This window comes from Schistocerca americana, chromosome 4, assembly GCF_021461395.2.
Source record: "Schistocerca americana isolate TAMUIC-IGC-003095 chromosome 4, iqSchAmer2.1, whole genome shotgun sequence".
In the NCBI taxonomy this organism is placed as follows: Eukaryota; Metazoa; Arthropoda; class Insecta; order Orthoptera; family Acrididae; genus Schistocerca; species Schistocerca americana.
This window is the reverse complement of record NC_060122.1, coordinates 751897725-751921278: the sequence shown is the minus strand read 5'-3', so window position 1 is coordinate 751921278 and position 23554 is coordinate 751897725. Positions and strand designations below refer to the sequence as shown.

The following is a 23554-nucleotide window of genomic DNA, read 5'->3' as shown; positions in this document are numbered from 1 at the left end:
ATGTTTGAGAAAAGGTACCGGGCGCACCTCAGAAAATCACTTGTGGAACTACTCGACAAACCCCATGTAATAATGAGATTAGGTGACCACTTTATTACACGGTCATTTATGCTATTTAATTTAGGTGCTAATAGTAAAAATAAACAGAAATGAGTGTAAGATCATAGTGCACACTAAATATCTCACAATGATACCACTTACCGCCATAGACGTCACAATAGAGAAAAGGGCTGTCTCCCTCGGTGTATGGTCCGACTACCGATGTTCGATTGTTTCCCGCCTCATCCTGAATCACCAGATGCGTTGGCGGTTCTGGAACAGAAGTAGGAGACATAAGCATGCAAGCGATAAAGTGCATCATTTTTCATTCACGATAAACGCATCTCCCACAGTTACACAAAAATTAATCTTTAATAACAACTTGTATGAGGATTTTTGGACATCACAAGTGATGAGAAGGTATTTTCTTCTTCATAGTGTAGTTGAATGTATATAACAATTACCCTGTTTGAAAGACTGAAAGCATACATTAGTTTTACTGGCAGTTCACATTGGTCTCATATATTATGTTGTATTTGTTGTTGGTGGAGGTGGTGGTTGTGGTGATGGTAGTGATAGTGATGACAGTGATATTCTGGTCTTCACACCAAAGATTGGTTTGATACAGCATTCAGTGCTAGTCTTTACTGAGCAAACGTCTTCACCCTTGCATAGCAATTACAATTCACAACCACTCGAACCTGCCTGCTGTAGTAAAAAGCCTCCGCAAACCACCCCCCCCCCATTCCCACCCCTTCCAACTTTACTATTCCTTGATACCTCACGGTGTGACCATTTAGCTGATACCTTCTTTTACTCAGTGGTCCACAGCGCTCTTTTCTTCTCAATTTTGTTTAATATCTCTTCATTAGTTACTTGTTTTACCCATTAAATCTTCAACATTGTTCTGTAGCAGCATAACGCAAAAGTTTCTATTCTCATTCTTCTATACCACTTACCGTACACGTTTTCTTACATCCAGGGTGTACCAGGTACAGGTATGTATGTGGTACCTTAGTATTTATAAACATCAGGGTTTTCGGTTATTTTTCTCTGTATAGAATAGTCCGCTCATAAACGCGTCACTGCCTGTACGAGCTGATATCTTCTGCATGGTTGTAACTGCACCGTCAAGTGGGCTACAGGTGTGAGTAAAGACTAACCGTTTTGCATGCACTTCCATAAATCACCACTTGACTTGCTTCCCAGGGGAAATCCTTGGATTAATGGATTGTTCTTGCCATATGTACTTGATGTACTAATCAACTAAAAAATATACTACTTCTAATAGCTATAATTATTAGTCTCCAAATTAAGTAAATAGGATGTAATGTTGTTCAGTACACCGTCATCAGTCACCAACAGAAATATCTGCATTTATCCCTGTTACATTCTTTATAATATAAAACTCCACACATTTCCGGAAAACACTTAGTAGAATCAGGTGTTTTCAAGTCTCTTATCCAGAAAGCCTTTGCTTGCTGTTGCCAGTCTGCATTTTGTATGTTCTCTGCTTTCTCTAATATCAATTACCCTGCTTCCCAAAGACCAAGCGTTTTCTACAATATTCAGTTTCTTGATTCCTAATCAAATTCCGTCACTGTAATTGTGATTTAACTTCATTACTCACCACTTTACTACTCTCTATTAACCTTGATTTACATGTACTGATGTGCACATTATAACCTCTTCTCAGTTCACTTTCCACCCGTTTCAGGTTACGTTCCAAGTCTTTTGCAGTCTCTGACAAAATAATAGTGACATCGTCTGTTCGATATTTTTTTATTTCTTCTCCTTGTACTCTATGCATCTTTCTATATTTGTCTGTGGTTTCCTTCACTGATTGTTCAGTAAACAGATAGATTTTCAAGAGTGTTTTTCAGTCAGAATTGTCATAAGATTTTTCTGGACACACAAATCTATAAATATTTCCTTTCTGCAATTTATCTTCTATGATAAATCGTAGGGGCAGTATCGCTTCACGTGTTCCTACCTTGGTCATTTTCTACCAGTCTCACATCATTTGAAAAGAGGCAAAATCGTGACTAGTCAGACCACACAACACGCCTCCAGTCATACGTTGAACTGATTCTGCGTCGTATGCCTAGTTCAAATGGTTCAAATGGCTCTGAGCACTATGGGACTCAACTGCTGTGGTCATAAGTCCCCTAGAACTTATAACTACTTAAACCTAACTAACCTAAGGACACCACACACATCCATGCCCGAGGCAGGATTCGAACCTGCGACCGTAGCGGTCGTGCAGTTCCAGACTGTAGCGCCTTTAACCGCTCGGCCACTCCAGCCGTCGCATTCGGGAGGACGACGGTTCAATCCCGTCTCCGGACATCCTGATTTAGGTTTTCCGTGATTTCCCTAAATCGCTTCAGGCAAATGCCGGGATGGTTCCTTTGAAACGGCACGGCCGATTTCCTTCCCCATCCTTCCCTCACCCGAGCTTGCGCTCCGTCTCTAATGACCTCGTTGTCGACGGGACGTTAAACACTAATATCCTCCTCCTCCACTCCGGCCGGCTATGCCTAGTTAAATGCACGTAGTATTACAGTGTGTTGCGCTGTGAGCAGTTGCCTTTTGCGAGTTGCTCCCGATTCCCAGTACCTACCGCACGCAGTTATCTTCCCATATTTGGCTTGGAAACAGGTACGTATGCTCTTGAACTCACTGACGAAACAAATTCTTGTCATGTTTCAAACCTACTAACACTGACACTCGCTTCAGTCTTTGCCTGTTACGATCTGGTTACGACCAAAGTTCTTATACCGTGATACATGACTGCGAATGGTACCCTATTATTTACAGCTACATTGGACAGTCCACGTTGACATCCCAACAAATCCGGCAACTTCATTCAGGAAGACAGGAAGAGTTATGATGCAAACAGATACGGAAGCTTCTTTCTCCCATTCTTTTCAGTCTCCAAGTCGACCCATTTTACTTTGTAGATGACATACAATCGACGGGCATAACCACACTACTTCACTGCTATGACTTACGTCTATGAAGGGGGTACAAGATCTCCTCGTACCATTTCAACACCCTCTACAACTTTCTAAATCGATCCGTCAGTTCACCTGTGGAATGGGTAACACAGTTCTGTGAGTTGATTTGGAACCTAATTCTAATGCCAGGTAGTAAGAGGAGTGCATACTTGAGAATCTGTTGGCGCTAGCGCAGCTTAAGGCAGCCACGTAACTCGTCTAGCATTGCCCGTTTTCAATGGGCGTATGAGGCACTGATAAGGTCAAACAGGCGGATGTTGCAGGCTGTAGCGCGTACGTTTTCATTATTCACACCATGTAGAAAGTTTACTACTTGTGCTGTATTTCATTGTACCACAACAGCAGAGATTTAGCAGAACAAGTGTCTACATAAGTTGCCGTTCGACCTCCGAAGGAACAGGAGGCGAAGTGTTTTGGGAACATAAAGGAAAGAGAGATACCCGCAGCTGCTGGCAGTGTTCTCTGGCTACTTTGGATGCTCATTCAGAGACATATGCAGATTGTTTTTAGTGTACATTTTACTGAAATGTTTACTTTATAATGACGCATTTTTCGCTTAATTGGTCACATTCATAATTCAAGTATGCTTGTCCATTTCTTTTATTTATCGAGGTATATCGCTATTTTTTCAAATACCGTTTATATTCTCGCCCATTTTCTACAGTTTTACTTTCTGCTGTCTCCCTTCACTAACTAACATAAAATAATTGTTAATGCAAGAAACCAAGTACTGGAGTCACATTATACCAGAGTATTATGACATAGCATACACGAAATCACATAAACGACTTGCACTAGAATCCTGCAATAAACACCACTGACGTTCTAATGTATCCTAGTTTTAATTTGTCAGTGTCAATTGGTACTGCTCCATTTAAAAAAGTGTGTTTGTACAGAAAATACACTTTCTGTTATTACAATCACTTTATTGGCTGAGTACGAATCCCTGACCACAAATCCGGTTTGAGAAAACAGCACATCAACAGCACTTTTCATTTCCGCGATATTTTCAGAGTACGTTTTAGGTGGTTCAGTCTGTGTATCTGATCAAATACCCTAAATTCAGGCCAACACGATGGTTCACTTCCAGTTCTTGAGATGAAGTGCAGTGTTAACTATTAACAGCATTAACAGCAATTATCCATCTAGAAAGTTTTTATATGCTAACTGACATTAGTCTCAATTATAAAGTTTGTGAATTCTGAATTGACGCTTTCTGTTTCGTAATATTAGTAGGCAGGTGATATAAGAACGTACTATTAGCAACTGATAAATTTATCAGCTTGTATAGTAGTAGTCTATGAAACTTCCTCGTTCATAACGTTTCGCCCTGAGCAGCACTGTATATTTTCACTGTTACCGTTGAGTATTGCCGACTGACAGGTTTTACATCGAAGGAACACATAAATATCGTGGAAAGGGGTTTTCATGTCACCCTCTGGCGCCTGACGCTGAGTTGGTTCATTGGAACAAGGAGCACGTATGTAGGTTTACAATGCAACTCTGGATGAAACGTTAGGAATGGAAAAGTTTCACGCACCACGAGCTTACAACCTGGAATATTCACCAGCAGCTAAGACAATCGACCGTTAAAGCCTTTATTGTAACATTAGCAAACAACTTCTTATAAATAAATCAATAAAAATGACGTTCTCTATCTGAGATGCAATGCGGTAGGTTTAACTAACTGACTTGGTGAGAGAATTTCTATACTTAAATATCCTCTAACTGGTGTCTGCTCCTTTAATTTCTGTATTTCCCATAAAACAGCTGTTACATAGCATGTTTTATGTTCAATGAAGCCATCGAGTTTTACTTGCGTTGATTTAACTACGAATAAAAATTGACGTGAATAACACAACAAAACTCAAAGTAGCAAGAAGGCACAACTAAGATGCTTATAAGGCAGTTTAACACGATAAGGGTAATTTATACCTGTAACGCAATACTTGCAACTATTTGAATACGAATTTTTACAGAATTTTAAAAGAAAGACACAGAAATGCAGAAACATGTTTCGTTGAGCGATTAAAACATGACTTTTATTTCGCACAAGTTCCAAAATAAATGGTATGGTTAGTTACGATGTCCCAAAAATTTGATGTGGAAACTTGCTGACACTAATATTGTCACATGAAACTTCCTGACAGATTAAGACTGTGTGCCGGAGTTCGAGTCTCGGTCCGGCACACAGTTTTAATTTACCAGGAAGTTTCGTATCAGCGCACACTCCGCTGTAGAGTGAAGATTTCATTCTAATATTCTCACATATATGTAAAGGCGGGACCAACAAGTGGGATTCTTAGTGCAGTAGTATTCGACCAGCCGGAGCATGTGGTATTCCAGTGTCTTCGGAGAGTGCTGTAGTGCTCCGTGGAAAGATAATGATATACACTCCTGGAAATTGAAATAAGAACACCGTGAATTCATTGTCCCAGGAAGGGGAAACTTTATTGACACATTCCTGGGGTCAGATACATCACATGATCACACTGACAGAACCACAGGCACATAGACACAGGCAACAGAGCATGCACAATGTCGGCACTAGTACAGTGTATATCCACCTTTCGCAGCAATGCAGGCTGCTATTCTCCCATGGAGACGATCGTAGAGATGCTGGATGTAGTCCTGTGGAACGGCTTGCCATGCCATTTCCACCTGGCGCCTCAGTTGGACCAGCGTTCGTGCTGGACGTGCAGACCGCGTGAGACGACGCTTCATCCAGACCCAAACATGCTCAGTGGGGGACAGATCCGGAGATCTTGCTGGCCAGGGTAGTTGACTTACACCTTCTAGAGCACGTTGGGTGGCACGGGATACATGCGGACGTGCATTGTCCTGTTGGAACAGCAAGTTCCCTTGCCGGTCTAGGAATGGTAGAACGATGGGTTCGATGACGGTTTGGATGTACCGTGCACTGTTCAGTGTCCCCTCGACGATCACCAGTGGTGTACGGCCAGTGTAGGAGATCGCTCCCCACACCATGATGCCGGGTGTTGGCCCTGTGTGCCTCGGTCGTATGCAGTCCTGATTGTGGCGCTCACCTGCACGGCGCCAAACACGCATACGACCATCATTGGCACCAAGGCAGAAGCGACTCTCATCGCTGAAGGCGACACGTCTCCATTCGTCCCTCCATTCACGCCTGTCGCGACACCACTGGAGGCGGGCTGCACGATGTTGGGGCGTGAGCGGAAGACGGCCTAACGGTGTGCGGGACCGTAGCCCAGCTTCATGGAGACGGTTGCGAATGGTCCTCGCCGATACCCCAGGAGCAACAGTGTCCCTAATTTGCTGGGAAGTGGCGGTGCGGTCCCCTACGGCACTGCGTAGGATCCTACAGTCTTGGCGTGCATCCGTGCGTCGCTGCGGTTCGGTCCCAGGTCGACGGGCACGTGCACCTTCCGCCGACCACTGGCGACAACATCGATGTACTGTGGAGACCTCACGCCCCACGTGTTGAGCAATTCGGCGGTACGTCCACCCGGCCTCCCGCATGCCCACTATACGCCCTCGCTCAAAGTCCGTCAACTGCACATACGGTTCACGTCCACGCTGTCGCGGCATGCTACCAGTGTTAAAGACTGCGATGGAGCTCCGTATGCCACGGCAAACTGGCTGACACTGACGGCGGCGGTGCACAAATGCTGCGCAGCTAGCGCCATTCGACGGCCAACACCGCGGTTCCTGGTGTGTCCGCTGTGCCGTGCGTGTGATCATTGGTTGTACAGCCCTCTCGCAGTGTCCAGAGCAAGTATGGTGCGTCTGACACACCGGTGTCAATGTGTTCTTTTTTCCATTTCCAGGAGTGTAGTTGGAAAGTATAACACTGGAAGAAGTAAATACCGTGAAGATATCACCACTCGATTTCAGCAGGAAAACTGTCTGGATGAAATCGTTTTGGACATATGCAAAAGCAGTTTGGAAGAACAAAGAAAGATGAAAACAATACTTACTGTAATGTATAAAATGATTGCTTATGGTAACATTCCTATGGATAAACACTGTAAGCTACGAATAAACATCTGCACCTCTTGAACAAAGAAAGAGAGATGATTCAGTAAATACTGAGCAATCCAATCGACCAACAATTCGTTTGAGTGGGAAGGAGTACCGGTATCCGGGGACGTAACACACTGATTTCGAAATAGCAGAGACGGTACGAGAATGACACAGTAGTTCATTACAGACCCCACCATCTCTGTGCCCCTCCCAGAAACATAACCATAAATGTATCATCTGGAGCCTAACAACAAAGAGGATGAGTGTCATAAAATGTGACCAATAAAGCAAACACACGTGGTTCACTACAGTAATTATAGAAAAGATGAAATTACGGCTACCTGGGAAGACAAAGAATCGTCATATCATTCATTACAAAATATTGCTGACCTCGGCCACAACATTGTGGAAGCTAAAATAGGGCAGCCCTCCATTTACAGAACAAATGATTGATCATGGGACGAAAGTGGGAAACATTTGATGTATTGACAATAGTTTATAAATGATCATCAGCTGCTTTACTATCTATACCATATCATTGTTACTCTTGCTCGGTTTCTTTTTTTTTTTAAGTATCCATCCACCTTTCGTTAGGCCATTCTCTCTGTCTAGTCTTACCTCGCAGAATCAGTATGTCACCCTTTCTCTTGGCTATGTACGTCAGATGCACTTCAATTTCATTTTCCTGTTCTAAAAGTTTTTTCCTTGTTTTTTTTAATAATCCCCAATATTCAGCTACTCTCAGAGCAACTGTCACCTTGTGAAAGTCCAAGTGTCGTCATTATGAGCTAGAACTGCAATCACTCACTAGTTTTGGAAGCCCTATTCACAAAAGACCTCCAAGCCAGAAAGGAAAGCTCATCAACTGGTTCTCTTCATGGTTAATGTGTATTGTTTTCCACTTAGCTGTATTCATGTCTATATTTTTTATTATGGTTGGTTCTAATGTATACTTTGGAAGTTTCTTTATGAAATTCTCTTAGTCGTTTTTAGGGGTTTAACCGTACAATATCGTCAACAAAAAATAATGTTCGTTTCGATATGTCCCATTAACACGTATTTCTTCTTCGTGTTCCCAATTTAAGCATTTCAAAACTTTATAGCTGCTGAGAATAAGTTTGGTGAAGTGGACACTCATTGTCTGAGAGTTCTCTTTCAATTCTGAGATTCTCATTTACCTGATGTAGCTGTAGCTTGACATATAGATATATTTTTATCAGTGAAACCTTAGTTTTTAAATATGGAACTATATTTACTTTACCTTTACGTCACTTAGCTTTTTGTGGAAGAGAAAGTTAGCAGACAAAACTCAACCATCCGAGCCGCCAATTCAGGAAGTGGGTGGTCAGTAACATTTAAAGGATAAAGGTCGAGCGAGCGACATTTAAATCGTTCCGCCGCCTCTCCCCAAATTAAGTAGTTCAGAACTGGCTTCACCACTTAAGGTCAGCACAGGTACAGTTTTCCAGCGCTTGTCTTCGTAGCATTTATCCTAAAAGGAGAGAGTGACAGGCCGCGGTTCGCTAATGATACAGAAACGTTCAAGTGCCTTGAAGTATAACTACACACAGCTGCAGGTAGCAATGAATGGAATATTAGTTCCTTTTCGTTGATGGGTTTTGGAAAGATTTCAGAGTCATTTTCAGAGTAGGTCTGTAGAACATAGTACATTCACACGCAGAGCTTGATACTGGGCGTCGGTGGCCCACTGAGTAATTAAGGTAGCAAACACATTAAAATTTCTAGCCTGTAATGGTTCGAAAGCTAGTTCATGGAAGAAATGCAATATTTGTTAAGAGACTTTTCGCAGCTTCACCAAAATAATTTCGCCCTTGTGTGTCTTCCTTATTCGACTTTTGTTAGTAATACCAAATGTTTGCGTTTTACCTTTCTCCGGAGATCTTTGTTTGATATTTATGCACTTTCATGAAATTTTCGACGCCTTAGGAGGACAATATGAAACGAAGAATTTTATTATCAGCTGACGACTTAGGCACCACTGAGGTCTGTCAGGCATGACTGATATTATGAATGGCAAGTTGAGAACTTCTTAGAAAATGAAACATAGATACAACTTGCTAAATGTTCTTATCCTTACATCTGAGCCTCACGACATGTTTGATGATGATGTTTGATTTGTGGGGCGATAAGTTGCACGGTCGTCAGCGCCCGTACAATAGCCCACTTTTTACACAGTCCAATTTTTTTGCTCATTCCAATCTAGCCACAGTCACGAATGACAACGAAAATGATGATGATGAAATCATGGGGACAATACAAACACCCAGTCCCCGGGCAGAGAAAATCCCCAACCCGGCCGTGAATCGAACCCGGGACCTCGTAATCCAGACGCAACAACGCTATTCACTACACCACGAGCTGCGGGCAACCAACGAGAGTATATCCTTAACCGCATTAATATTTGGGAATTACTGAACGTCAAGTACTTTTCAGTGCAGTTCCACTAAATAAGCACTAAATGTTTAAAATTTTCTCCAACTCATGGCCAGTATTGTGCAGCAGTCAGTAATGTACGATGAAGAAACAAACACTCTTAGTTGCAGGACTGTTGTTATTATATATTTACCAATGGCGCGTTTCGCCTGATTCGGTCATCTTCTAATTGCCCTGCACAAAGAGGATACATATTGTTTGGAGTGGAATGTACCCATGGTGCAAAATTGGAGTTACTAGCATGAAATGTGACACAGCTTACTGATATTAGATGACGTTAGCTACATGGGTAACAAGAACTATACATTTGTTGTAAGTTGCGTGGTCCCATTTTGCAAAATTGGAGTTACTCGCAAGATATCGTGATATAACTTACTAACGTTAGACAGAGTCAGGTTCACGGGATACCGAGGGTATAAAACATCCCAGTAAATAATATATCTCGTCAAATATTCGGAAACAATGTGTGGTGTCCTACAGATAAATAGAAGAGAATGTAGCCGAAATGATTAAGTTTTACTGCAATTTTAACTTTTTCAGTTTCTCGATACCCTTATATCTATACCACTAATTACCTCTTAGGTCCTTTCTCACGATTGTCATTACCATTTAAAAGTCCTTTCTGCGTTTTCACGCCTCTCAAACTACAACATACAATTTAATTTATTGCTTTTTATCTCGTTATTTTGGCTCGCATCTATAATAATAGATTACCCACAGTTGTTGTGGTGTCACCGCCAGACATCACACATGCTAAGTGGTAGCCTTTAAATCGGCCGCGGTCCGTTAGTATACGTCGGACCCGCGTGTCGCCACTATCAGTGATTGCAGACCGAGCGCCGCCACACGGCAGGTCTAGAGAGACTTCCTAGCACTCGCCCCAGTTGTACAGCCGACTTTGCTAGCGAGGGTTCACTAACAAAATACGCTCTCATTTGCCGAGACGATAGTTAGCATAGCCTTCAGCTACGTCATTTGCTACTACCTAGCAAGGCGCCATTATCAGTTGCTATTGATATCGTAAAGAATGTGCAGACAAGAGCTACGTTGAACATTAATGGATTAAAGTTAAGTATTCCACCAAGTACCTCCTTTTGTTCTAAGTTCTAATATCCTTGTCCTGTTCCAGACCTCACGCCAGCCTGCGTGAGCTAAACGCCTGCCTCTCGGCTTCCTCCAAACTCCGTGGGTTGGCTCCCGCCAATCCACAACAGTTGTTAATACGATTGGTTTAATATCAGTTTCATAGATCACTTGTAATAACTCTCGTGTTTTACTGTTTAATTATTGCCTAAAATTGGCAATTATACGATGCTTCATAGGTCGCAGCTCACTGGCGCCATCTGTTGTGAGTTACGGACACTTTACGCAGGCTTACGAGTGTTCCCGTGAGTTTGTTAGAGGCTTTACTTACTACCAACGTGAGGTCCTCGATAGTGGAAAAAATATAATAAGTATATTTCTGAAGTACCAAAAAATTCTCCTGCGAAAGGATGTGTGGGTCGAAGTGCTAGCTGGGGTGTATACGGCCCGGGACAACCGGGAGATCCGGGAAAAACCCGGCAATTTTTTCATCCGAGAGAAAACCGGGAAAAACCCGGGAATTTTTTAGAATTCCGGGAAGTTTTCATTGTTTTTGTTTTCAGTTAAATTTTCGTAATTTTGACTGGCAAGAAACGATACTCTAACAAACGATAGTACTGTTTTCCGCCATTTCAGAATAATACTGCAATAATAAAACATGAACGAGAGAAAAAACGAAAATAAAACTTAAATTGCAAAGGAAATGCGCAATATACAACAAAAAAACACAGTGCTCATACATGCGTCTGCCAACAGCAAAATGTGTCAAAGGCTATAGGAAGACAATGCAATGTTCCGTAACAACAAATTGCCTCCGATGAGCGTGACGTCACAACTGTTTACATTAGATTCGCTTTAGCAGTTACGAGCGGAATCATCCACAGTTGAGAAGTTCCTTCTCCCGCTTCTGGCTGCAGAGATGTGGCTGTTGGTCGTGTAAGCAGTCCCAGCAAGCAGCTAGATGGCTACCGGGAGAAATTTCACTGGAGCGCCCAAGCTGCCAGATTATTGCATGCGCACCAGGACCAGTTCTAGGAGGGGGGTGGGGGGCAAATTCATACTATTGAGGGAAAAACCTTGTTTCACAAAGCGACTAGCATCCAGCGCACGTTAGTCTATCGATTATTCATATGACTTTGAGGCGCAACCCCGTCGATTTTTGAGCATATTCTAGGTTGATTTCTGAATGAATCGTAAGTTTATTTGTGAATGCGTGCATAGTGTACATGATGTCCCCCCCAGGGGAATCCTCCTCGCATGTAGAAACAAACCCTCCTACAGACAAAAGGGGCTATACGAGCTGAGCGGAGTAAGGCCGAACGGATGAATGCCAACCGCTGTCTCACTGTGTGGTTGATTGGGTTTGCGAATGATGAGCGTTGTTACAAATCCATAGATTCAGACTACAGGAGTGGAAATAAACGAGTAACAAGTAAGAAACATTACGTATTACCTTCTCGGTGTATCTAAGAAAATGGAATTTTGAAAAAAAATTTTTGGCCAGATCTGTATACTAGTAAGGGCTAGTTGTACAGTCCCCGGCAAGCAGCCGCTTTAAATTCTATTCTGGAAGAAGCGCGGAAAACGCGTTGTACGAACATGTAGCAACGCCTAACCGGAGAATAATTGCGGGATAACTAAACCGGTGATTATGGCAGAGTTAGTGGAGTTAACCTGCGAATAGGCTTTGACATTGGCAGGAATAGTTACAGAATTAGTGATGACAAGACTGTTTTTTAGAACGAGGAAGGAGAAGAAACGGGGAAATCACATAAATTATGGAACAATATGACGATTCCAAGTTTGTATAAAATTTTCGTACTAATACTTTTCGATCTCATACTTGAGAAACTGGAGCGTATGAATGAAGTGTGAAACTATTTCATAACGAAAGGCTTTTTGCTTGTAGTAGGCCCAATAGGCATTTAATATTGGTACTTTGTGAACTTTATTCTGTCGTTACAAAAAAGACCGTTTCTGCCAAAACAGTCTCGTTTATTTGGTGTGTATTACAATTGTTGCAGTATTAGAAAGTCCTATTTTGTTTTATCTAGCAGAGAGTGACAAAATAGACGTAATGAGATCGGGAAACCACATCAGTCTTGGGTCCTATCTGCATTAACAGCTTTTTCAGTGTTAGACAACGACATTTTGACTGTTGATGTGGTAAAACATTTGACGAACTTTCATGACGCAATAGATTCTTTCTTTTTTAAAAAAAAAATGATGTAAAACCGGCCAATTGTAAGCAGGAGAGGCACCACAGGACATTTTAATTTCCACTGTCCTGAATATGGTTTGATGGCATCCATTACAAAATATACACGTTTCAATTCCTCAGAGCCCTTTGGCACACATACGACCAAATAACATGTCTTACATTTCCTCGAACACACGTTTTCTGCATCAGACTCTTCAGAAATATGTGCGCTAAGAAATGAACATATTTTTGAAAATTCGATTTTTTTTTTAATTTTTGACGTCCTATCTCAAACGCTCGAGGTAGTGGCGGGGTATTGCACCGGTTCGGAAATACCGTAGATCCGGGGCTGATGCGCAGACCAGTCTGAGTTACAGTGGGGTAGTGGGTAGTCTCCACGTGACCCGTGTTTACATTTAGTGATTTTGCTGTTTCCTCTTCGTTTACTGCTCTCACGTCAAATGAAAACAAAACAGATTTCTGATTTCCACCTTTCTGACAGTCAAGCATTAGTTGCCTTGCACAACAATGAAGTTATTTTTGTCGGTTTTCCAAAGAAACTTTCTTTTTAATTCCACACACTGTTCGCTGCATTTCAAGTGCACGCTTTCAACTTCTAGCACGTATGGCATTATCCCATAATAAAGAACCAAACATGATATAACACAGTACTTGTACTCCAAGAAAATTTACATCCCGAAAACCACATTGAAAAGCTTAGTTAACAGGTCGTGGCCAACGTAACTGGGAATACGGACATACAAATGTGCACTTTAAATGTACACACTTTAGTATGGGTCTCGAAATTCCGATGCTCTTGGAGTACCCTCCGATGTCTTGTTTCTTCTATGACATTACGTACGATCTTTCAATGTTTTACAAGTACGAACATACGGGCTCCCTGTGACATCGTAGCTGCGCAAGTGCGGTTGACGCCTGTCATCTGTCGCTCTCTGGCAACTGCAGAAACGAACCTATTTCTAACAGGTCACGGGAAAATGTTCCCAATGGTGGTTTGAAAAGCGTTACCATCAAAGTAACATTCTGGCAGTTACACCGAAACTATGTGCGAGAGTGTACCATGAATTTCTTAAAATCACAGAGCGTTTCACTCTCATTTAAAAATCAACTCTTCGATGACGAGCCGCTTAGATGAATTTCGAGCCCAGAAGATCAGAAATTTATGTCGTTACTAAAAATTTTACTGGCACATTTGTGTGATATATCTTAAATTGTAATGCGCGCATAAAAGACCAACACTGTATGTGAAAGCTTAGCTTCTCTTGCAGCGTATTAATCTTACAGACCAATATTATATGTGAAAGCTTTGCGTTTCGTGTAGCAACACTATGTATATTAATTTAAACCACTATTTTTTTCTGTTTGTGCGTTCGCGCTACTTAACAGTGATGTTACTATTGGCTGACTACATCTCGTGTCCTAAGCTCTGAGTATCCGCTGTCATCGGCTGGCGAGATCACGTGACAAGAGCTATTACTGGCTTACAAAAGCGCATCGCAATCTCGATTTCAATGCTTTGGAAAGTAACATGCGGTGTTTGATGGAATTCGAATTTACGCTTCCGTAATACGAAAATATGCAGCGTACATGTTGCTGCAAGTCAAATATCTTTCGAAAACGCGATTTTTCCCTGTGTTTAGTTTTATAAAGCGCCAGGAAATTCTACTCCCGTGTAAAAAACAATAATCATTCAGAGAGAAAATTACTGTCAGTTAACAGGGAAAAAGTATGTTTTCACCCGTGAGAAAGTGTATTTTTAACCGGGAAATCAGTGAGAAATCTGGGAATTTCTTTTCCTGGTCCACGTATACACCCTAAGCAGTAGAGGCGATCCGTAATCTGGGAAATACAAAGCGAAACCATAGTTAGTAAACAATGTATGAACGTGAATCTTCCTCAAGTGTCACATTCTGAGCACTTGACACACAAACCTTAGGGAAACGTCAATACCGTATGTGGGCTCTACGCCCGTGTAATTATCAACATAGAACATAGAAAACAGAGCTACGCTATTATATAGAATCTAAAAATTCTTCATTATGTTCAAAAGGAGACGAACGTAATGTTCTCGAAGAAATGAAAATTACCAAGCCCACAGGAAAACGGATAGGCAAGTTTTAAACGATCAGCTAGGTGGAAGGAATCAAGTGTATTTTGTCACTATGAGGTCGTTGTTTAACATATGTTACTAAACTTGGGATGCTACGCTACTTCTCTAAGCTACCTTGAATCTGCAAAAAAACGTTGATTTTGTTTTAATTTGTAATTTAAAGCTTCCGTGTTTTTCGTATAGGTTTATTATTGGGTATGTGGTACGATACATTTGTCCTACATTACAGTCATTAAATGTACACCAGAATCTGGAAATTGACTGTTCTTACTTTCTCCATGACTTACTAAACTGGTGTCCAAGCTTTTAGGTACAAAATATGCTACAACAATATTAGCTGCCAAAAGTTTTCTTCCAGTCCTCTCTAGCACCTAACTATGATATGGAAACCTCATTCCTGGTTCCGGCCGCTGTTATTCGTATTCTTTTATACAACTTATCAACCATAGATGCAGATCAACTATACTTTGCGAGAATATACCTAATTATACCCAGTTCCCTATCGTATGCCTCACACTTAAGTGTATCACTGTTCAATCTGCCGAGGAGGGACCTATAGGCAGCAATTCTGTACTTATATTGATAGCTAGAAGCCACATGCAGGAGCTCGTCTAAAGTGGATTTCTTTTTATACGTCAAGTTCTATTATATAGCCGTTTAACGCGATCTTCCAACATAAGTTTGCTAAAGTCCTGTTAGTCTGATATGAAACTCAACAGCATGGAGTGCATTCACTTTTTTTATGCAAATTGTCGCATTCTTCTTCACTACACTCGCAGAGCACAAATACTTCAACTATATGACGTTTCAAGCATATAACCTTATTAATTTCATTGTTGCCCTCCTTAAAAAACAAAACGTGTCTTCAAAACGCGACATAAAAATTTACCTAAAATGCATGCTAAAGTTGAACCGTACTTATACCCTGTTTCTTCCTACACATTTAATCACCAAATTCAAAATAACTGAAATAGAAAACCAGTGTTAAAATACTAGTAATCGCCTTAAATTTATCAGGTTACCTACCGCTGAATTTACTAGGATTTTCAGAAGATAGGTCACTGACTTCATATGTAGGGAAATTGACAATATCGGAAGTTGACATGTGAGTACCTACTGGGGTACTGATGTTCTAACAATTATCCATTAGATCTTCCAAGTTTTTAATCATTCTGGGCTCTCTAAAACAGTAGTGTTCTTTCAAGAAACCAGCAATACAGTGTTCAAGTTTATAATCTGTTCCATTCCATACTTCAACAATCGGTCATGCTGAGTGGTCCGGCTTATGGACTCTAATCGTCGCGGGAAGTCTATGTGCTTTCGAAATCATAGAAAGAAACTTTTTTCTTTCTCTTCTCTTCCAGAAGTATCTCTGTTTCTTTTATTGCTTTCCGAATACCATAAAAATATTGTTTAGTGAGAACCCTATACTTGAATACCTCGTAACTTTCAATCAGTTATTCTATCTTGTTCACGTACTCGTGTTGAGAAAGCACAACCGAAATTTTTCCTTTATCCACTCGAACAATTACGGCCTTATAGTCTGTAAGTTTGTCGTTAATCCATTTGAATGCCTTCCACTCTCTACTCTAATACTCCCTCTTCTCTTGTATTCTCGCACTATTATATGTAAATAAGCGCACAGGGTAGTGTAGGTTATAAATTTGAAAACTTTGTTGCAGCGTTCTTAAAAGAACATTTCTATCTTAGAGAGCCCAGAGTGATAAAAAACTGGGAAGACCTAATCACACACTGTTAGAACGTCAATATTCCAGGAGGTACTCACGTGGTGACTTTTGATTTTCGTAATATGTACACTAATTTCTCTACAAATGAAGTTAGTGACATTGCTTTTCAAAATCTTAGTATATTCGGCGGTGGGCAACCTGATGGAATCAAAGAGGTTATTAGTATTTTAACACTGGTTTTCTTTTCTAATTATTTTAAGTTTGGTTATCAACCGTACAGAAAAAAACAGGGTTTGGCCACGGTTCACTTTTAGCAAGCATTTTCGGCAACATCTTCCCGTTGCGTTTTCAGGACACGTTCTTTTCAGATGCATAATTATGAATATAATAAGGTAACATGCTAGAAAAATTTCATAGATGAAGTGTTTGTGCTCTACGAGGGTAGTGAAGATGAATGCGACAATCCGTAGAAAAAAACTGAACGCACTCCGTGCTATTAAGTTCCACGTCAGGTTAACGGGACTTACGAGACTTTAACGTACTTAGATTTGAAGATTAGATTAAATGGAAATATAACAGAATTTGACATGTAGAGAAACATCCGTTACTAACGTAGTCCTGCATGTGACTTCTAACCAACCAAATTAGTACAAAATTGCTACCTACAGGTTCCTCCTCGGCAGATTAAATAGTGTTACACTTAAGTCTGAGGCATATGACAGGAACTGGGTGAGTTTAGATTTACTGTTGCACGAAATGGTCGATAAATTAAACGACTCCGCTCTCACTAGTCGTGAATGAAAGATTAATGTTACGTTCTCTATGATCCCACATCATAGTTACGTATTTCTTAGGATTGGAAGAAACAGTAATACGTTCTAGCATATTTCTTCCCGAAATGTTTAGACACTAGGTTAATATACCGTGAAGAGTACAAGATCGATCCACTTTCATATTCTGGTGCGCATCGTATTGATTGCAATGCTGGACAGATGTGACGTAGTCAATAAGATGGTCAGGTGCGAAGAAACTTTCATAAGTGACTTCAAAAACATAAATTCGAGGTTAGCTTGCACAACTATCTGATCGACAGTCAGCTTGAGTAATAACAGGTTAGCAATAATTTAGTAGCCTTGCATACTGCAAGTAAAGGTCACGTGCTTAGCGCAGTTGAAGAGATGGATATTCGATGAAGTCTCCTCTCTCACCCCCGCGAAATTACTAACGAACGTACGAATTTTGTACCATAGTGATGTTATAGTTAATTATGACGTACTTCAGGTCATCGTTCGAGTTAGATTATTCCAATGTTTTGCCCGTTTTGGAACATTTCCATTTATAACTGAAAATTTGTTAACTGGTCCGGTTGCCTCTATAAGACTGGTTAATGAGACGGGTACAGACCATTGTGTTTTACATCTACATGTACAAGTTCTCTTCCTAACCAGAGTTTGGAAGTATCCATACTGATCCATTTGGTTTTCCCAAGCGCGGTTTCAAATCTTCCATCTACCACAAGCGCATGCATAACTTGTACTACGTCACGCACTGCACATGCTCTCACTGATCTCTCTCCTCAGTTGTTAATGCGGAAATGTATAATATCTTTGACTGTTGTACTATTCTGTGAAAAAGTCGATGTGAGTTCAGCGATGAACCAAGGACTCCTGCTGATGGGCAATGACTAGTATGCACATTTTACGAACCTGAGAGGAGAGAGCCATTATTGAACACCATTAGGGGTAGTTTGTCGTACGAAGCATTTTCATTAAATGTCAAGAGTGTGTATTGCAAGACGTTTTCCAAGGAAACCGTTATAAGATTTGCTGAACGCGTATTAAGTGATTTAAAACTACAAATGGACTTAATTTCCTTCTCCGTACATTAGCTTAAGTGGGTATGAGATATCACAAGAGACTTCGTGCGATTTTGTTGCTAAATTTACTCCTGTACGAAACCTGCATACACGGTTAGGTCACTTCATCTATTATCAGCTCTGAACCTACGTTAATAGCTTGGTTTCCTTACCAAAATTTTATGGACCTTGCACAGCACTACCGTCAATATCCACTGTTTCTCTTCGACGGAATAAGTTTTCATACAAGTGTCCGTGAACTTGGAAAGCTGCGATAAACAGAGCCACGAGGTCAACAGAGATTGCTTTCGTCTCTGTAACCATACTGTTCATTGATGTGAACTTAAAGTACAGCTCGCTAAGACTTCGTTCTATAAAAATTCAGAATAATAATTTTTGTCTTATGTTCAGTCAGCTGAAGGACCATACAAACGACAACAGTTTAAGCCAGTTCAGTTTCATTCTGCGGGAGGACACGCAATTGTAATTCTAAATAAAATGTTTAGCCTTCCGTGCTTTCCTGTCAACGACATTAATAAATAAAATAAATGAAGAAATAACTAAATAAATAAAAATAATAATCTTCATATCAATCATTCGCTAGTTAACTTTCTGCTTCTTTAAATATGCTCACAAATATACGAGGGTTGTCCAGAAAGTAAGTTCCGATCGGTCGGGAGATGGAAACCACAGTAAAAGCCAGAAACATTTTATTTGCGACAATTACGTACGTACACCTTCCACCTACTTCTCTACATAGTCGCCGCTTCAACTTTGAGTTTTATTGTGGTGTTGTATCAACTTTCCAATATCCTCATCACAGAAAGCAGCCGCCAGTGCTTTCGACCTGTTATCTGCAATGGTCTGCAGCTCGTTGTCTGTGGAAAAATTCTGTCTTCATAGCCAGCGGTTCTTGTGAGCAGCGATGAGGCTCAGGGGGAGCTAATTACGGACTGTAGAGTGGGTGAAAGACTGCACCCGTGGTCTAGGGGTAGCGTCTTTGATTCGTAATCAAAATGTCTTCGGTCCCGGGTTCGATCCCCGCCACTGCTAAAATTTCGATAAATAATCAGCTTTGGCGGCCGAAGACTTACGGCATAAGAAGTCAGCCTCATTCTGCCAACGGCCTTGTCAAAGAGGGCGGGGGAGCGGATACAGGTTCAGGGCACTCACTTGTCCTAGGGGTGGGAAATTGCCCCTAAAGGCGGAAGAATCAGCAATGATCAACGACATGAGGATGCAGAAGGCAATGGAAACCACTGCTTTAAAGACACGTAACGTGTATCCACAGGACATGTGGCCTGTAATTGAAGAAGTGTCATGATGATCTCTCCATTGGCAAAAGATTCCGGAATAGTCCCTTATTGGATCTCCGGGAGGGGACTGCCAAGGGGGAGGTTACCATGAGAAAAAGATTGAACAATCAACGTAAGGATAACGTTCTACGAGTCGGAGCATGGAATTTCAGAAGCTTGAACGTGGTAGAGAAACTAGAAAATCTGAAAAGGGAAATGCAAAGGCTCAATCTAGATATAGTAGAGGTCAGTGAAGTGGAAGGAAGACAAGGACTTCTGATCAGATGAGTATCGGGTAATATCAACAGCAGCGAAAATGGTATAATAGGTATAGGATTCGTTATGAATAGGAAGGTAGAGCAGAGGGTGTCTTACTGTGAACAGTTCAGTGTCCGGGTTGTTCTAATCAGAATCGACAGCAGACCAACACTGGCAACGATAGTTCAGTTATACAAGCCGACTTCGCAAGCTGAAGATGAACAGATAGAGAAAGTGTATGAGGATATTGAAATGGTAATGCAATATGTAAAGGGGGACGAAATTCTAATAGTCATGGGCGACTGGAATGCAGTTGTAGGGGAAGGAGTAGAAGAAAAGGTGACAGGAGAATATGGGCTTGGGACAAGGAATGAAAGAGGAGAAAGACTAATAGAGTTCTGTAACAAGTTTCAGCTAGTAATACTCTGTTCAAGAATCACAAGAGGAAGAGGTATACTTGGAAAAGGCCGGGAGATACGGGAAGATTTCAATTAGATTACATCATGGTCAGACAGAGATTCCGAAATCAGATACTGGATTGTAAGGCGTACCCAGGAGCAGATATGGACTCAGATCACAATATAGTAGTGATGAAGAGTAGGCTGAAGTTCAAGACATTTGTCAGGAAGAATCAATACGCAAAGAGGTGGGATACGGAAGTACTAAGGAATGACGAGATACGTTTGAAGTTCTCTAACGCTATAGATACAGCAATAAGGAATAGCGCAGTAGGCAGTACAGTTGAAGAGGAATGGACGTCTCTAAAAAGGGCCATCACAGACGTTGGGAAGGAAAGCATAGGTACAAAGAAGGTAGCTGCGAAGAAACCATGGGTAACAGAAGAAATACTTCAGTTGATTGATGAAAGGAGGAAGTACAAACATGTTCCGGAAAAATCAGGAATACAGAAATACAAGTCGCTGAGGAATGAAATAAATAGGAAGTGCAGGGAAGCTAAGACGAAATGGCTGCAGGAAAAATGTGTAGACATCGAAAAAGATATGATTGTCGGAAGGACAGACTCAGCATACAGGAAAGTCAAAACAACCTTTGGTGACATTAAAAGCAACGTTGGTAACATTAAGAGTGCAACGGGAATTCCACTGTTAAATGCAGAGGAGAGAGCAGTAAGGTGGAAAGAATACATTGAAAGCCTCTATGAGGGTGAAGATTTGTCTGATGTGATAGAAAAAGAAACAGGAGTCGATTTAGAAGAGATAGGGGATCCAGTATTAGAATAGGAATTTAAAAGAGCTTTGGAGGACTTACGCTCAAATAAGGCAGAAGGGATAGATAACATTCCATCAGAATTTCTGAAATCATTGGGGGAAGTGGCAACAAAACGACTATTCACGTTGGTGTGTAGAATATATGAGTCTGGCGATATACCATCTGACTTTCGGAAAAGCATCATCCACACAATTCCGAAGACGGCAAGAGCTGACAAGTGCGAGAATTATCGCACAATCAGCTTAACAGCTCATGCATCGAAACTGCTTACAAGAATAATATACAGAAGAATAAAAAAGAAAATTGAGAATGCGCTAGGTTATGATCAGTTTGGCTTTAGGAAAAGTAAAGGGACGAGAGAGTCACTTCTGACGTTACGGCTAATATTGGAAGCAAGGCTAAAGAAAAATCAAGACACTTTCATAGGATTTGTCGACCTGGAAAAAGCGTTCGACAATATAAAATGGTGCAAGCTGTTGGAGATTCTGAAAAAAGTAGGGCTAAGCTATAGGGAGAGACCGGTCATATACAATATGTACAACAACTGAGAGGGAATAATAAGAGTGGACGATCAAGAACGAAGTGTTCGTATTAAGAAGGGTGTAAGACAAGGCTGTAGCCTTTCGCCCCTACTCTTCAATCTGTACGTCGAGGAAGCAATGATGGAAATAGAAGAAAGGTTCAAGAGTGGAATTAAAATACAAGGTGAAAGGATATCAATGATACGATTCGCTGATGACATTGCTATCCTGAGTGAAAGTGAAGAAGAATTAAATGATCTGCTGAACGGAATGAACAGTCTAATGAGTACACAGTATGGTTTGAGAGTAAATCGGAGAAAGACGAAGGTAATGAGGAGTAGTAGAAATGAGAAAAGCGAGAAACTTATCATCAGGATTGATGGTCACGAAGTCAATGAAGTTAAGGAATTCTGCTACCTAGGCAGTAAAATAACCAATGACGGACGGAGCAAGGAGGACATCAAAAGCAGACTCGCTATGGCAAAAAAGTCTACTAATATCAAATACCGGCCTTAGTTTGAGGAAGAAATTTCTGAGGATGTACGTCTGGAGTACAGCATTGTATGGTAGTGAAACATGGACTGTGGGAAAACCGGAACAGAAGAGAATCGAAGAATTTGAGATGTGGCCCTATAGACGACAGTTGAAAATTAGGTGGACTGATAAGGTAAGGAATGAGGAGGTTCTACGCAGAATCGGAGAGGAAAGGAATATGTGGAAAACACTGATAAGGAGAAGGGACTGGATGATAGGACATCTGCTAAGACATGAGGGAATGACTTCCGTGGTACTAGAGGGAGCTGTAGAGGGCAAAAACTGTAGAGGAAGACAGAGATTGGAATACGTCAAGCAAATAATTGAGGACGTAGGTTGCAAGTGCTACTCTGAGATGAAGAGGTTAGCACGGAAAGGAATTCGTGGCGGGCCGCATCAAACCAGTCAGTAGACTGATGTCCCAAAAAAAAAAAAGAAAAAAAAAATGGGTGATCAAACGCTTCTCATCGGAAACGCTGCAGGAACGTCTTCACTGCCCCTGGAGTGTGCGGCCGAGAATTGGCTTGAAGAAGGAACTGCTCGACAGATGTGTTATGTGGGCTGCATGATACAGGCGAAATCTCTTATGAGGCCCTCATACTTGGCGGGAGACGCTATTCCTTACGCATCTTTACGTGCTCACTGTTCACTCGGAACTGAAACGAGAGACGCAACACGATCGACGGGCATTCTAGAGACACTGCCCAACACATATGTACATAGCTTTACCGGATTTTCCCAGTGGTTTCCATTTCGCGACCGATCGGAACTCACTTCCTGGACAACCCTCACATGTGCACAGATATATTAAAGGTTCAACAACTGTTGGGATATTGCTCATTCTGTGAAAATGTAGGGGAACTGTTTGGTCACTTTGGCCTATAACCACTGCTCTTTCTTCTATACTTTGTACAAACTGTGTGGAGATAGATCTGTGCAGACATAGATCTACGTGAAAATCTTCCAGTCCCCACCGAATTCACATCGGGAAGATAAGCGACTTCCATTGAAGGCATTTCGGCTTTATACAGCGTGTAACTGTCAAAAACAGAGGAGATGTTTAGTTCAGTAATCCTAATTATTTGTGTATTGTAGTGTAATGCATACAACAACGTCGCTTTCGGCACTCATGTCTTTCTCTTTGTTTCTACTTTTACAAAACGAACTCGAATGATGCATAGTTGCAGAAGTTTAGGGAAAAACAATGGGTACGATAGCTGCAAGCATTACAGTAACTGCCT

At 41.3% G+C, this 23554-nt stretch overlaps 1 protein-coding gene across 1 annotated transcript in view; it reads right to left on the bottom strand.

The window, feature by feature from the left end:
• Positions 1 to 23554, bottom strand: part of LOC124613777 (nephrin-like) — a 1004503-nt gene that overhangs the window by 390192 nt on the left and 590757 nt on the right. The window contains exon 4 of the mRNA XM_047142494.1: positions 198 to 312. Within this exon, the coding sequence (XP_046998450.1) occupies positions 198 to 312 (115 nt within the window). The remainder of the gene's footprint in view (positions 1 to 197; positions 313 to 23554) is intronic.